Source organism: Anarhichas minor, unplaced genomic scaffold, assembly GCF_050575085.1.
Source record: "Anarhichas minor isolate MPS153535 unplaced genomic scaffold, ASM5057508v1 ptg000011l, whole genome shotgun sequence".
Taxonomy (NCBI): Eukaryota; Metazoa; Chordata; class Actinopteri; order Perciformes; family Anarhichadidae; genus Anarhichas; species Anarhichas minor.
The window spans coordinates 17,086,758-17,101,042 of record NW_027466457.1 but is presented as its reverse complement, the minus strand read 5'-3'; the positions used below and the strand labels follow the sequence as shown (position 1 = coordinate 17,101,042).

At 41.9% G+C, this 14,285-nt stretch overlaps 1 protein-coding gene across 3 annotated transcripts in view; it reads left to right on the top strand.

Annotated features, from left to right (window-relative positions):
• The first annotated feature begins 1,756 nt into the window (after window positions 1-1,756).
• ankrd27 (ankyrin repeat domain 27 (VPS9 domain)) overlaps window positions 1,757-14,285 on the top strand; it is a 28,391-nt gene continuing 15,862 nt past the window's right edge. The window contains exons 1-5 of one of the 3 annotated variants that reach the window (XM_076089708.1): window positions 1,757-1,892; window positions 8,306-8,428; window positions 12,019-12,129; window positions 13,484-13,792; window positions 14,097-14,156. In XM_076089708.1, coding sequence (XP_075945823.1) covers window positions 8,327-8,428; window positions 12,019-12,129; window positions 13,484-13,792; window positions 14,097-14,156 — 582 coding nt within the window. In that variant the 5' untranslated portion in view covers window positions 1,757-1,892; window positions 8,306-8,326. Of the gene's footprint in view, window positions 1,893-1,917; window positions 2,100-8,305; window positions 8,429-12,018; window positions 12,130-12,178; window positions 12,459-13,483; window positions 13,793-14,096; window positions 14,157-14,285 lie in introns of those variants that run through there. The other 2 variants (XM_076089709.1, XM_076089710.1) reach the window with 2 other exon arrangements.

Sequence of the window (14,285 nt, the reverse complement as noted above, 5' to 3'; positions counted from 1 at the left end):
GAGAAGTTTGACAGGCTGACGTTTGTTTTGAGGATGTTTATGTTTTAGACTGAACTGGTGACTAAAAGGATTAAATACCACACGGACGTCAGATGGATCCAGAGTGTTTATTTTAACCTCTTTAACACAACTGTTTGATTTACTTGTAATTTACTGTAATCGGTTACTTACTGTTGCTTTGAAAATCCAATAAAATAAAGAAGTTATTTGTTCACTTAAGGTGTCCTTGTTTCTCTGCTGTACTTTCTAGCAAAAATACTAGTGTACAAGTACTTCTGTGTGAGAAACAATCCTGCATTCACAATGTTAAATAAAAGTACATTTAGTATTATCAGCAAAAAGTTCTTAAAGTATCGAAAGTAAAAAATACTGATTATGTTGGATGATTATTACTGAAGCATTAAAGTACGTATAATTTTAATGTTGCAGTGGATCAAGATGGAGATTATTTAACTTTTACATACTATATATAATAAAGTATTTTATAAGTTTGTGATTTTCTGCTACTTTAAATTTCAACTTTGTACTTTTTACTGCACTTCTTAGTTTATGAACTTAAGTTACTTTACATATTTACATTATAACTACAAAATAGACTTCAACATATAATACATTTTATTATAGATTAAGCTAAAAATATATAGATACAGTGGTTAAAATCAGCTCCACCTTATAAATCGGCCATGTTTTTACTTGGTATATATATATATATTTTTTTTTTAATACACTGGTAATGCTATTTTTACTTCAGTGGAAGATTTGAGTACTTCTTCAAGCACTGCTGAAATGTAGTGAAGTAAAAGAATAAAGTGGGCTCTGAGAATCTACACTTCAATCTTCAGCACTTCCATAAAATTCTACTTTCTCAGACTTGACAAAGCTCCAGAGCCACAAAGGACGTTATACTTACAGTAAAACTGTTGGAATTATCCTTAAAATAATTGATTATCTCGTGATGATCAGCCCTCTAGTGTAATACACCGTGCTGGTCAGTAGGGGGCAGTGTGGACCAGTTTGTTTTAGAAGAGCAACAGTAACAACAGTGACAATCAAACAAGCCTACCGATGAGTAAGTCTGGAGAGATTTATAATGAATTTATTATGATACACACACCACTACAAAACTAGTATGGAAGCCCGTAGACGCCACTAAAAGGAAAAAGATCCTGTAAGTCGTTATGAGAAACCTTTTGGAAATTATGACGAAGTATCTCATAATAATTAGCATCTCATGAGTTTTATATGGGTTTGTATCTCAAAATAACAGCAAACCTCCTCAAAATAATGATGTATAACTAAGAAGAAAAACATTGGTCTCAATAGTTAGTTTCTCAAAAGATGACTTAGTATCTCAAACTCAATATTTTGATATTGTGAGTCATTATTTTGATAGTTTCTCTTATTTTGAGAGAGCTTTTATTCTATGATACTAATTATTTAATAATACTTGGTGAATATTTCCATATTTTCTTATTATTTTGAAAGAGCTTCTCTTATCTTGAGACATTAATTATTATGAGCGTTGCTTTTATTTTGAAATACTTAGTTATTTTGAGAAGGTTTCTCTTATTTTAAGCTACTAATTATTTTTAATATACTAATTATTTTAAGATATTAATTATTTTGACATACTTGCTTCATTAATTTGATATTTTCTCATTATAAAGACTCTTCTTATCTTCTAGATCTTATTTTTCTCTCCATCACATCGGCGGAAATGACCTTTCACAGTAAAAGCGACTCCTTTTTTTCACAGCTTGTTTTACGTGTTTTCCTCTCTGAAGTCTGGCAACCCGGACCACTGCGGCTGGTTAGCCAGCTGATCCCCGTGAACAGCTTCTGACAGGCGGCTGTGGGTGTTTCTTCACTGCCATGCGACTCACTGATAACAGGTACAACATGTCTACTAACTACGGCTTCTGTTAGCTCGGAGTACCAGCTGCTCATGCTAACAAGCTAACGAGCTAACGTTAGATATGCTAGCTCTAGGCTACGAGTTAAAACGAGTGTTGTTGTCTGTTGTTAGCTAGCAGGCTATTTGTAACACTTCCGGTTCTCCAGTTCTGATGAAGCCGAATATCTAAATCTTCAGTCCGGAGGTTGGTGAGCAGTTCATATTATTTAAATATCACCTGACACCTGTTCAAAGAGCTAAAGTTAGATAATTCATACAAAAAAAGCCTCGAGAAACCGAACACTTCACACCAGACTCCATTCAAAAAAAGGTGAATTTAATGTTGAATTAACGTTACATTTTAATCCACAATAAAAGGAGAGACCGAGCAGTTTATAAACACAAAACCAGAAATGAGGAATTAATTTTGTTAAAATGTGTCATAAAATAATCCTGAGTTGTATTCTTTGTTCACTGCTGCTGTCAAACAAAGAAACATTAAAGGTCCAGGTTTTTAAACGAGGTTTGGTTTGATAAAATAAATCCCCTGTCGGCTAAAATAGAGAAGAAGGTTCAACCTGAACACTGTCATTTATGTGTATTACTTTGGAGGGTCTGTTTCTATAATATCTAACGTATACATCTGTTTTATGGCACTGGAACATGTCGCAAGGTGTTTGTCAATAACGATTTTATTTTGAAAATATGCCCGGAAATCGCATCGTTAGCTGTGGCTGTAGCTTGTTGTGTATAAAAGGAACAGTTGACTTTGGTTTCTTTGGTTGAAGTGCTGCACTGTGCTTGTTTTTAAAGTCATATATGGGTCAGAGGTTAGCTTTGCTTCCTGTTTATTATGTAATAATAACTTAGTGTCTGGAGAGTTATGGTGTGTTTGTTCAGGCTGTGATGGGAAACTCTCCTTCAGGCTGGGAAACCTCTGGTGGTTTTAGCTTTCAAATCATAAATTATTCTGTGAAGACGAGTGTAATCGGCAAAACGCCATAAACTAACCACAATGAGGAGGAGGAAATGTAATCATCTGTAAACTCACATCTCGTATTCATGGACTACTTTATCGAAGAAGTTAAGAATTCAAAGCATAAACAAACAAAGGTTGAATATCCTGTAAACAATTTGATTTGGCTGCAAAATACACTGACACACAGAAGAAGTTTCCTTTGGTTACAATCTGCAAACCCGCCGCTAGATGGCGCCAAATCCCACACGCAGTACCTTTTTAAATGGCTCCTACGTCTATCGGAAGCCTTTTTATTTTTGCTCATTTTATTTGTGCAATTTATTTATTTGTATCCGCTCTGATCGGGAGACATTGTTTAGATGTTTGACCTAAATCAAACACTGTTGGATGTTTTCTTTTGCTGCTGCTGAGGTGGTTCCTCTGTTCACACACACACACACACACACACACACACACACACACACACACACACACACACACACACACACACACACATTCACACATTTTAAGCTTCAGGCTAAGTCATCAGCTGGCCATCTAAGCGTGTCACGCCGCGTCGGGGGGGCGGACACATTCTTCACCCCCGCTGAACTTCGCTGTTAGCGTCGAGCTTCTGGAGGTCACGAGGAGTGTGTGTGTGTGTGTGTGTGTGGGGGGGGGGGGGGGGGTTCCCAGTTTGTCTGTACTGGAGGAGCTGAAGGAGGATGAAGCTGATCTCTGAGCAGAGCCATGAAGTGAGTGGATCAGATGAAGAGTTTTGAAGATGATAATAATAATAATTATTGTTATTATTAATCAGATGAACGGTAAATGCAAAAATCTTGTTGTTTCAGGACTTGTTTCTTTTTCTTTGTGTTTTTTCTTGTTTATTTATGTAGGATTTATACTATTTGATCTGTTGTTTCAGACTTAGTTGCTTATTTGCTTCTTTATGAATAAATTAAGTATATTTTAAATTTAAATTTGGAATTTATTTATTCAGTGAAGCAAATTGTAGTTGTTTGACTGTTGGATGCAAAGTCTAACTCATCAACATCACAAACAAATGTAAACCTGAGCAAAAAAAAACAAAAAGGGAAATTTGTGAATTGTTACGAGGCAAAGTATCTCGCCATTTTTGAGCTGGACGAAACAATCTACTACAAATAATTTAGTTTGGTTACTGTAACAAAGCTTTTATTCCACATTTTCATCATTGATGGATGGAGAGATGGATGGATGGATGGAGAGATGGATGGAGAGATAGATGATGGAGAGAGAGAGCGATAGATAGTTAGATAGTTACTTTATTAATTCCGCAAGGGGACATTTTTTCGCTACAGCAGCAGTTATAGATGAAGGTAAAGCAATAATAACAGAGTAAAAAATATGAAATATAAAAATGCACAATATATACAATAAAATAGAATAATATTAAATTAACAAACTAAACAATTGTGCAAAGATTTGACCAAACTAAATCATGAGCTGACGTATAACTGCATAGTATCTTAATTACTCCAAATACAAGGCAACCAAAAGCTGATGCCGTTTAGACGTTCTCTTTGATCCTTCGCGTGTTACAAACAGAACACAGATGGTAACACATTTACCATCTGTGTTCGACACTACAGCAGGAAAACAAATACAAGTGAAGTATTGAAACCTAAAGCGTATGATAGAAGGAGTAATGTGCTCCAGACGAGGTTCCTCAGCTGACTGATCACACGTTTCCTGACTTCAATGACTTCAATCGGCAGAAAACTGTGAAGAAATGAACTCGTAATAATTGTGGAAAACAGCCTGAAAGGGACTTTGTTCTCAGTCTCAGCTGATGATTCTAATAAAGTGGTTAATAATACTATTGTAATCAATAAATCAGGAGCCTTGAAGGAGTCTTATGATCCGTTGATCTTCTGTAACTTCAGGAGTTACACGAGTTTTTGATCGGAAGCTCAGAAGTCGCTGTCGTACATTTATGTATTAATACGTATTCATAGTTGGAGTAGTTGATGTCCGTCAGTCGGCCCACCGGACTGAAGCATCTCAGCTGTTCGACGGGTTACATTCAGTTTGGGTTCAGACATTCGTGGTCCCCTGAAGATGAATCCTCCGGACTTAGTTTTTCTACTGCAGCAGCAGAATGTCTCCTCAGCTATTTGATGGACTGCCGTGACATTTGCTTCAGACGTAATCGCCTCTGGATGAATTTAATAATAACTTTGGAGATTAACGTTGTATTTTATTGCCATCGATACGTCAAAACGCTGCCTCACAGAGCCGCTGGTCCGGCTGTAGACTCTGAGTCTTGTTTTATTGTTTAACAATTATTTATCTTTCGGTTATTTCCTAACAAATCGATTCATCGACATCATTCATTAATTAACCCAAAATAGATAAAACTTGATAAATATTCATCTTCTCTTAAAAACGAACAAATGTAACAAGATAATAAACCATATTTGAGCCTCTGGCCCTCTGATCAAAGTATTACTATATTTATATATTTGCAGTACTATGACCTGGGTGTCTGTGGTAGAATGAGACATGTTAGTGTGTAACACTGCAGACTGATATTACACTGTTTTCATTCAAATATAAATTCTAAAAGAACTAAGGACTAAAATGTTTAAGGATTGTCATTTTAAATACTTGACTTTAAACATAAAATGGTTATTATGACATGAATTTATGTCATCATTGGAGTAATATCAGTTAAGATATAATACAATGTATTTTTGCATCAGGGAAATATAAAAAACGATTTAAAAACGTTCTGTAACTTTAGTTAAAGCCTTAAAAACGGATTGAACACGAGGTGATGAAGAATCATTTAGAGATGAATTAAGAGCTGTTTTTAAAGCTTTCACACAAATCTGCTGAATGAGTTTTGTATAGAAAACTAAATCTTAAAGGGGACATATAATACTCATTTTCAGGTTCATATTTGGGTTTTGTGTTTCTACTAGAACACGTATCAATGTTCAAAAAACACTTAATATTTCTCATACTGTCTCTGGATATAGTTGTATTCGCTCTCTGTCTCTTTAAGACCCCTCCCTTTAAAAAGAAGAAGAAACCCAATCCGCTCCGATTGGCTTTGCAAAGGGCGAATAACACAGTTATGATGACATTAATCATAAAAAAAGAAGAAAAAGCAAGTTCAATTTCTTTCATCATTTATTTTACAAAAATTGGCAAATACATCAAACATTTTTCCAAGTGTCCACAAGTGTTATCAATGTTGGAAAAATAAGGAGGCTCCTCATTATTATTATTATTAAATATTAAACTATTTCCATGTTTCCAGCCTCTCTCCTCTCCTCTCTCCTCCTCTCCTCTCTCCTCTCTCCTCTCTCCTCCTCTCCTCCTCTCCTCTCTCCTCCTCTCCTCCTCTCCTCTCCTCTCTCCTCTCCTCTCCCCTCCTCTCCCCTCCTCTCCTCTCCCCTCCTCTCCTCTCCTCCTCTCCTCTCCTCTCCTCTCTCCTCTCCTCTCTCCTCCTCTCCTCTCCTCTCTCCTCTCCTCTCCCCTCCTCTCCCCTCCTCTCCTCTCTCCTCCTCTCCTCTCTCCTCTCCTCTCCCCTCTCCTCTCCTCCTCTCCTCTCCTCTCCTCTCTCCTCTCCTCTCTCCTCCTCTCCTCTCCTCTCTCCTCTCCTCTCCCCTCCTCTCCTCTCCTCTCCTCCTCTCCTCTCCTCTCTCCTCTCCTCTCTCCTCTCCTCTCCCCTCCTCTCCTCCTCTCCTCTCCTCTCTCCTCTCCTCTCTCCTCCTCTCCTCTCCTCTCTCCTCTCCCCTCCTCTCCCCTCCTCTCCTCTCTCCTCCTCTCCTCTCTCCTCCTCTCCTCTCCTCCTCTCCTCCTCTCCTCTCTCCCCTCCTCTCTCCTCTCTCCTCCTCTCCTCTCCTCTCTCCTCCTCTCTCCTCCTCTCTCCTCTCCTCCTCTCCTCTCCTCTCTCCTCCTCTCCTCCTCTCCTCCTCTCCTCTCTCCCCTCCTCTCTCCTCTCCTCTCTCCTCTCTCCTCTCTCCTCTCCTCCTCTCCTCTCCTCTCTCCTCCTCTCTCCCCTCCTCTCTCCTCCTCTCCTCTCTCCTCCTCTCTCCTCCTCTCCTCTCCTCTCTCCTCTCCCCTCCTCTCCTCTCTCCTCCTCTCCTCCTCTCCTCCTCCTCTCTCCTCCTCTCTCCTCCTCTCTCTCCTCCTCTCCTCTCTCCTCCTCTCTCCTCTCTCCCCTCCTCTCTCCTCTCCCCTCCTCTCCTCCTCTCTCCCCTCCTCTCTCCTCTCCTCCTCTCCTCTCCTCCTCTCCTCCTCTCTCCCCTCCTCTCCCCTCCTCTCCTCCTCTCTCCCCTCCTCTCTCCCCTCCTCTCTCCTCTCCTCTCCCCTCCTCTCCTCCTCTCTCCTCCTCTCCTCTCCTCTCTCCCCTCCTCTCCCCTCCTCTCCTCCTCTCCTCCTCTCCTCTCTCCTCCTCTCTCCTCTCCTCTCTCCTCCTCTCCTCCTCTCTCCCCTCCTCTCCCCTCCTCTCCTCCTCTCTCCCCTCCTCTCTCCCCTCCTCTCTCCCCTCCTCTCTCCTCTCCTCTCCCCTCCTCTCCTCCTCTCTCCTCCTCTCCTCTCCTCTCCTCTCTCCTCCTCTCTCCTCTCCTCCTCTCCTCTCTCCTCCTCTCTCCTCTCTCTCCTCTCTCCTCTCCTCTCCCCTCCTCCTCCTCTCCTCTCTTCCTCTCCCCTCCTCCTCTCCCCTCCCCTTTCCTCTCCTCTCTCCCCTCCTCTCCCCTCCTCTCCTCCTCTCCTCCTCTCCTCTCTCCTCCTCTCTCCTCTCCTCTCTCCTCCTCTCCTCCTCTCTCCCCTCCTCTCCCCTCCTCTCCTCCTCTCTCCTCCTCTCTCCTCTCCTCCTCTCCTCTCTCCTCCTCTCTCCTCTCTCTCCTCTCTCCTCTCCTCTCCCCTCCTCCTCCTCTCCTCTCTTCCTCTCCCCTCCTCCTCTCCTCTCTCCTCTCCCCTCCCCTTTCCTCTCCTCTCTCCTCTCCTCTCCTCTCTGTGTTCACTTCCTGTAGTTCAGTCAGAGTGTCTCCTCCTTGTAGTCACATGACTGTTGGTCTCAGATGAATCAATCATGACTTCATAGTTTCACACTTTAATGTTTTACACACTCAGGTTAAAGTGAACTCTTTATTAGAGGAGAGATTTATATTATATAATGTTTTTGATGAAATATCTGAATTTGAAGTTTAGTTTTTTTTTCTGACGGAAGCGTTCGTCACAAATCATGTCAAATCATTCATCGTCAGAAAGATAAACATCTGACGATTATGACAGTTTTTCCAGCTTCTGCTGATAAACGGAGTAGTTTTGGCGATTGTTTAAAGAAAACATGCTTTTCCATCGAGGGTTTTGGTTGTTCAGAGGGTTAAACGTCTCAGCAGTTCCTCTTTGAAGCTTCGTTTGATCGCGTTGATCAGAACCTTCCTCCTCTCCAGGATCCAGACCTGCGGCTCCTTATGGCTGTTTATGATGAGAACATCCTGAAGAACCATTTCTACTTGGCGCTGGAGAAGCAGAGACCGGACCTCTGCAGCCGAGTGGCGGAGCTCCACGGCATCGTGAGTCGCTCTGCTTACCTCTTGTGTTTGTTTGTCTCAAGGAGTCGGGACAACAGAAGGACAGGGGGTGCTTTCTCTGCTGGAGGAGCATTCCTGAGAAGAGTTTACAAAGTGGTGGAGGGAAATCTGTTTTAATCTCTTTTTCTGTGTTTTACAATTGTATCGTCCATCCAGACTTCATTTTTATTAGACCTGGCTTCCCAGAATAGAGGAAACCCGCTCGCTATCTGATGTCAGCGGTTGTCTTCTTTTTGTGTTGTTTCTGTCTACTATGAACTTTAATGAACGTGGGTTTGGGGTGACACATTTCCTGGTTGGGTGGGGTTTCCAGCAGCAGTCGGGGTCTCTGGGACTTGAGTGGGGGGGCCTCCGAGCAACAGAAAAACGGCCACAAAGATGAGCCGAAAGCTTCACCAGCAGTGATTTAAACGAGCTGAAATGAAAGAGGGAACGCTGCAGAGAGACAGAACAACAGAACAACAGAACCTGAGACATCGCAGGTGTGAATAGACCTCAAATATCAAACAGCGGCTGATTTCACCCATCACCTCCACCTCTCCCATTCAAGGCTAAATCTGCCGCTTGCATGGCTTACAATGGAACCGAGGTTGGTTTTCTACATGTTGTACATCAACATGTAGACTTTCCCAGTTAAACCAGAGACGATCAGTTCCAGCCTGGATCAGACCCCTAACCAGTGTCAAAGTGAGACAAAGTGAAAGTACATATTTAAGCTTTCGGACCACTTCCTGTCTTTTGTTATTTTGTGGTTTCAGTACTCTCAGCTGGTTCCTCCTCTCTCAGCAACACTCTCCCTCTCAGGGCATTTATCAGCGTATATATAAATATATATACTGTATATATATATACAGGTGCTGGTCACATAATTAGAATATCATCAAAAAGTTGATTTATTTCACTAATTCCATTCAAAAAGTGAAACTTGTCTATTATATTCATTCATTACACACAGACTGATATATTTCAAATGTTTATTTCTTTTAATTTTGATGATTATAACTGACAACTAAGGAAAATCCCAAATTCAGTATCTCAGAAAATTAGAATATTACTTAAGACCAATACAAAGAAAGGATTTTTAGAAATCTTGGCCAACTGAAAAGTATGAACATGAAAAGTATGAGCATGTACAGCACTCAATACTTAGTTGGGGCTCCTTTTGCCTGAATTACTGCAGCAATGCGGCGTGGCATGGAGTCGATCAGTCTTTGGCACTGCTCAGGTGTTATGAGAGCCCAGGTTGCTCTGATAGTGGCCTTCAGCTCTTCTGCATTGTTGGGTCTGGCATTTCGCATCATCCTCTTCACAATACCCCATAGATGTTCTATGGGGTTAAGGTCAGGCGAGTTTGCTGGCCAATTAAGAACAGGGATACCATGGTCCTTAAACCAGGTACTGGTTGCTTTGGCACTGTGTGCAGGTGCCAAGTCCTGTTGGAAAATGAAATCTGCATCTCCATAAAGTTGGTCAGCAGCAGGAAGCATGAAGTGCTCTAAAACTTCCTGGTATACGGCTGCGTTGACCTTGGACCTCAGAAAACACAGTGGACCAACACCAGCAGATGACATGGCACCCCAAACCATCACTGACTGTGGGAACTTTACACTGGACCTCAAGCAACGTGGATTGCGTGTCTCTCCTCTCTTCCTCCAGACTCTGGGACCCTGATTTCCAAAGGAAATGCAAAATGTACTTTCATCAGAGAACATAACTTTGGACCACTCAGCAGCAGTCCAGTCCTTTTTGTCTTTAGCCCAGGCGAGACGCTTCTGACGCTGTCTGTTGTTCAAGAGTGGCTTGACACAAGGAATGCGACAGCTGAAACCCATGTCTTGCATACGTCTGTGCGTAGTGGTTCTTGAAGCACTGACTCCAGCTGCAGTCCACTCTTTCTGAATCTCCCCCACATTTTTGAATCGGTTTTGTTTCACAATCCTCTCCAGGGTGCGGTTATCCCTATTGCTTGTACACTTTTTTCTACCACATCTTTTCCTTCCCTTCGCCTCTCTATTAATGTGCTTGGACACAGAGCTCTGTGAACAGCCAGCCTCTTTTGCAATGACCTTTTGTGTCTTGCCCTCCTTGTGCAAGGTGTCAATGGTCGTCTTTTGGACATTGGTCTTCCCCATGATTGTGTAGCCTACAGAACTAGACTGAGAGACCATTTAAAGGCCTTTGCAGGTGTTTAGAGTTAATTAGCTGATAAGAGTGTGGCACCAGGTGTCTTCAATATTGAACCTTTTCACAATATTCTAATTTTCTGAGATACTGAATTTGGGATTTTCCTTAGTTGTCAGTTATAATCATCAAAATTAAAAGAAATAAACATTTGCAATATATCAGTCTGTGTGTAATGAATGAATATAATAGACAAGTTTCACTTTTTGAATGGAATTAGTGAAATAAATCAACTTTTTGATGATATTCTAATTATATGTATGTATGTATGTATGTATTTAATCGGGGTTGGTGACAGAATCAGATTAACATTTATTTAAGTCTGTCAGGAGTTCTTCGTGTGATTTGATAAATGAGTTTTCTCAGTCAGAGGAAACTTTAGAAGCCCAACGAGCAAGTGTGAAAAATATAAAATCAACAACCGCTATGAAGATCCTGCAGAAATCAGATGACCTGAAACGTGTTTTTAGCTCGTCAGGACGCCTGAAACCTCAGCAGATGAGGATCGGATGTCTTGACTGCAGCTCCGACGTATCGGGACTCATCTGGAAACTCTGATCGTCAAAACGTCAGCTGAACACAGGAAAATGCATCTTAACTGGATTTAAAACTTGTGATATTGCAGAAGCAGACAGCTGACCCTGAACACCCACTGATGCAGGACGGTGGTCTAATCATGTGATCATGTTCCTAGATCCTTAAATGACCCCCTCCAAATAGAATGTCCATTGTTTTCCAGTTTCAAGTGTATGAACTCAAACCACCCCCCAAAAAACTACATTTTTGTTTCAATTATGTGAAACTGTGGTCGTATATCAGCCTGTACCCAGCATGCCGTTCTGCGTTGTAACAGTTAGTATTGTAGCGAGCGACAGAGAGCGAGCTGTACCCAGCATGCCGTTCTGTGGTGTAACAGTTAATAGGGTCCCCTCTCAATACTAATAAATATGTCCCGTAGATCTCAAGCACTCACACTCGGCGCTACACTTCCTTGAGTCCTTGAGTGAGTTTGAAGTCGATTGAACATGAAGTTGTCATGAAAATCGACAGACAGACTCTTTCCGTTTATTTAGAAAACACTTCAGTGAATTACATTAATTCTTTGGACATTTCAAAAACACTTAATTATTTAGTGTTTCTCCTCCTTTCTGCCTGCTAGCTTCAGGTCCAGTCAGTTTCCTCTGCAGCTTCTATATCTGATCATCTCCTCGTTCCTCGTCTGGACTAAATCCCAAAACTTCCAGCCAAAAGAAAGAATTTGCTGCTCGGCAGCTCGGAGTGAACTAAAAGTCGTGAACTGTGCTGCAACAAATCAGGAAGATTGTATTTGGTTCACAGAGGTCTTGTTTAAATCTGTGTCGAGCGGTCAGTGAAGTGTTTTCTGTCTGTAGGTTCTGGTGCCTTGTTGTGGAAGTTTGACCGACAGCAGCTACTCAGACTCTCAGTTCGACAGCTATGTCCTGCAGCCGGCGGAGGACGGATACCAGACTGTGGACGGAAAGGTTTGTCCCGCTTCACGTCATACACATCAGCTCCATCAGAGGCACTTCAAACTTAAAGAAAAACGAATAAATTAGTCGTCTGACAGGACGACAAAAACGGACAAACGTCTGTACTTTATGTACTTAACGTGTGATGAAACCTGCTGTTAGAGTCTCGTAAAGAAAAGGTTTCTACCATAGACTGTATACAAGCGGTGGACGTAGTCATCGTGACCCCGCCATCTTGGATTACGGCCGTCGCCATGTTGTTTTTTTATGCAACCAGTGAACAGGAAGTGGCCATATCTGGACTGAGGAGGAGTGACGTAGAGACGCCGTATACGTCTCAGGTAGAGACCTGTCAATCACTGTGTAGCCCCGCCCTAAAGCATCCCCTGCTTTATGGTCTGTTTGACTCTAAATGGACCATAATGTACTAAATGAACATCATGCTGTATTGAAGAAGACTTGAAACTAGAGATTGAGACCATAAACTCATGTTTACAATGTTTACTGAGGTAATAAATCAAGAGAGAAGTAGAGTCATTTTCTCATAGACTTCTATACAACCAGAGGAGTCGCCCCCTGGTGGACAGTGGAGAGAATGCAGCTTTAACACATGAAGCTTTGGAGAACTTTAAAGAACCAGAGGTTGTCTCCTGGTTTCTACATCCTGTCATCGAGTGGAGTTTTACGCTCAAAAGTCCAGTTTCTATTAGGTTGAAAACTATTTTTAAAGTCTGAATTCAAATAATCATACTCTTGTTTTCTGCTCCAGAATCATGTGACTTTTCTATAACAAAATGCTTTTGAAGCAATTGGCTTCTCCAAAAGCTTTAAGAAGCATAAGCTGACGGGCTGTCGATATTCAATATTTTTCCTGATTATGAGCACGTCCCATGACATCCAGCTGACTCATACATGTAACCACGTGTCCTCAGTGTTAGCCAATTCATAAACAAACAAACTAAACAACCATATATACTAAACAACAACATCATTAAACTAAACAAACATTAACAAAAGAAAAAGCTATCGCGGTGTATCAGAAATCGAATCTATAGAAGCAAACAGCTAGAATAACTAAATACTAAGAAGCTTATTTATTATTATGAAGCTTCATCATAGTTCATCATCATTTCTATGTTTGTGGTGTTAAAGATGTGACTATGAGGGCTCTTAAAGATGTGGAGCTGGCTCCTCTCTTCTCTGTATAAGAACCCCTGGTTCAGAGAGACGGACTAACACGCTGTTGGTTTGGATCTTTTAACATCTGATCATCCTTAGAAAACATAGAATTAATAACCCTGACTTGGTAATAACCACCGCGTACCTGCTTACCAGAGGTGTTGTTTTTCTTTGCTGCGTGTTTCAGGAGGTCCGGATCCAGGACAGGCGGGTCCTGCTGGGGTCCGGCTTCCCGGCTCCCTCGTCGGTCCCCATCCTGTTTGAGGAAACCTTCTACAACGACCGGGAGCAGAGCTACAGCATCCTGTGCATCTCGCGGCCCGTGGAGGTGGACCCGAGCCCGGCCGAGCTCGGCCCGCCGGCCCCTTACTGCCTGAAGAGCCTGGAGGACGTCCGGGAGTTTCTGGGACGCCACGGACAGAAACTGGACAAATTCATCCAGGGCTTCTGTCAGGCCTTCAGGGAGCAGGAGAGGAAGGGACTCCGACACCACATAGTAGGAACAAAACACTGTCCTTCCTCTTCGTCACCTTTTTCTTCTCCTGTCCTCTTTCCTTCTGCCACTTCCTTTCCTTTCCTCACCTCTTCCTCTTCCTGTGTTTGTCCCTTCTGCTTCATTCCTTCATCTTTTTATTCCATCTAATATATTTATTTATTTATAATTTGATGTTTTTTTTTATCAAATACAGCTTTTGTGGTCGTACACACAGACGCTGCATCATGATACATTTGTTTTAACAGTAATTAAAACCCTTTAATGAGTTATAAATGTTCCTGACTGCCGTCCTGTCTCCTCTCAGGACTCAGTGAACGGTCTTTACACTAAATGTCTTCAGTGTCTGCTGAGAGACTCTCATCTGGTGAGTACGACCTGACCCGCCGCTCTGACTGATGGAGGTTATAGGGAAGTGATTCTCGGGGAAACTCTGTTCTGAATGTGACATGTAAGTTCAGCGAGGACTCTTCTTGTCCTCTTGTACCGGTTCCCA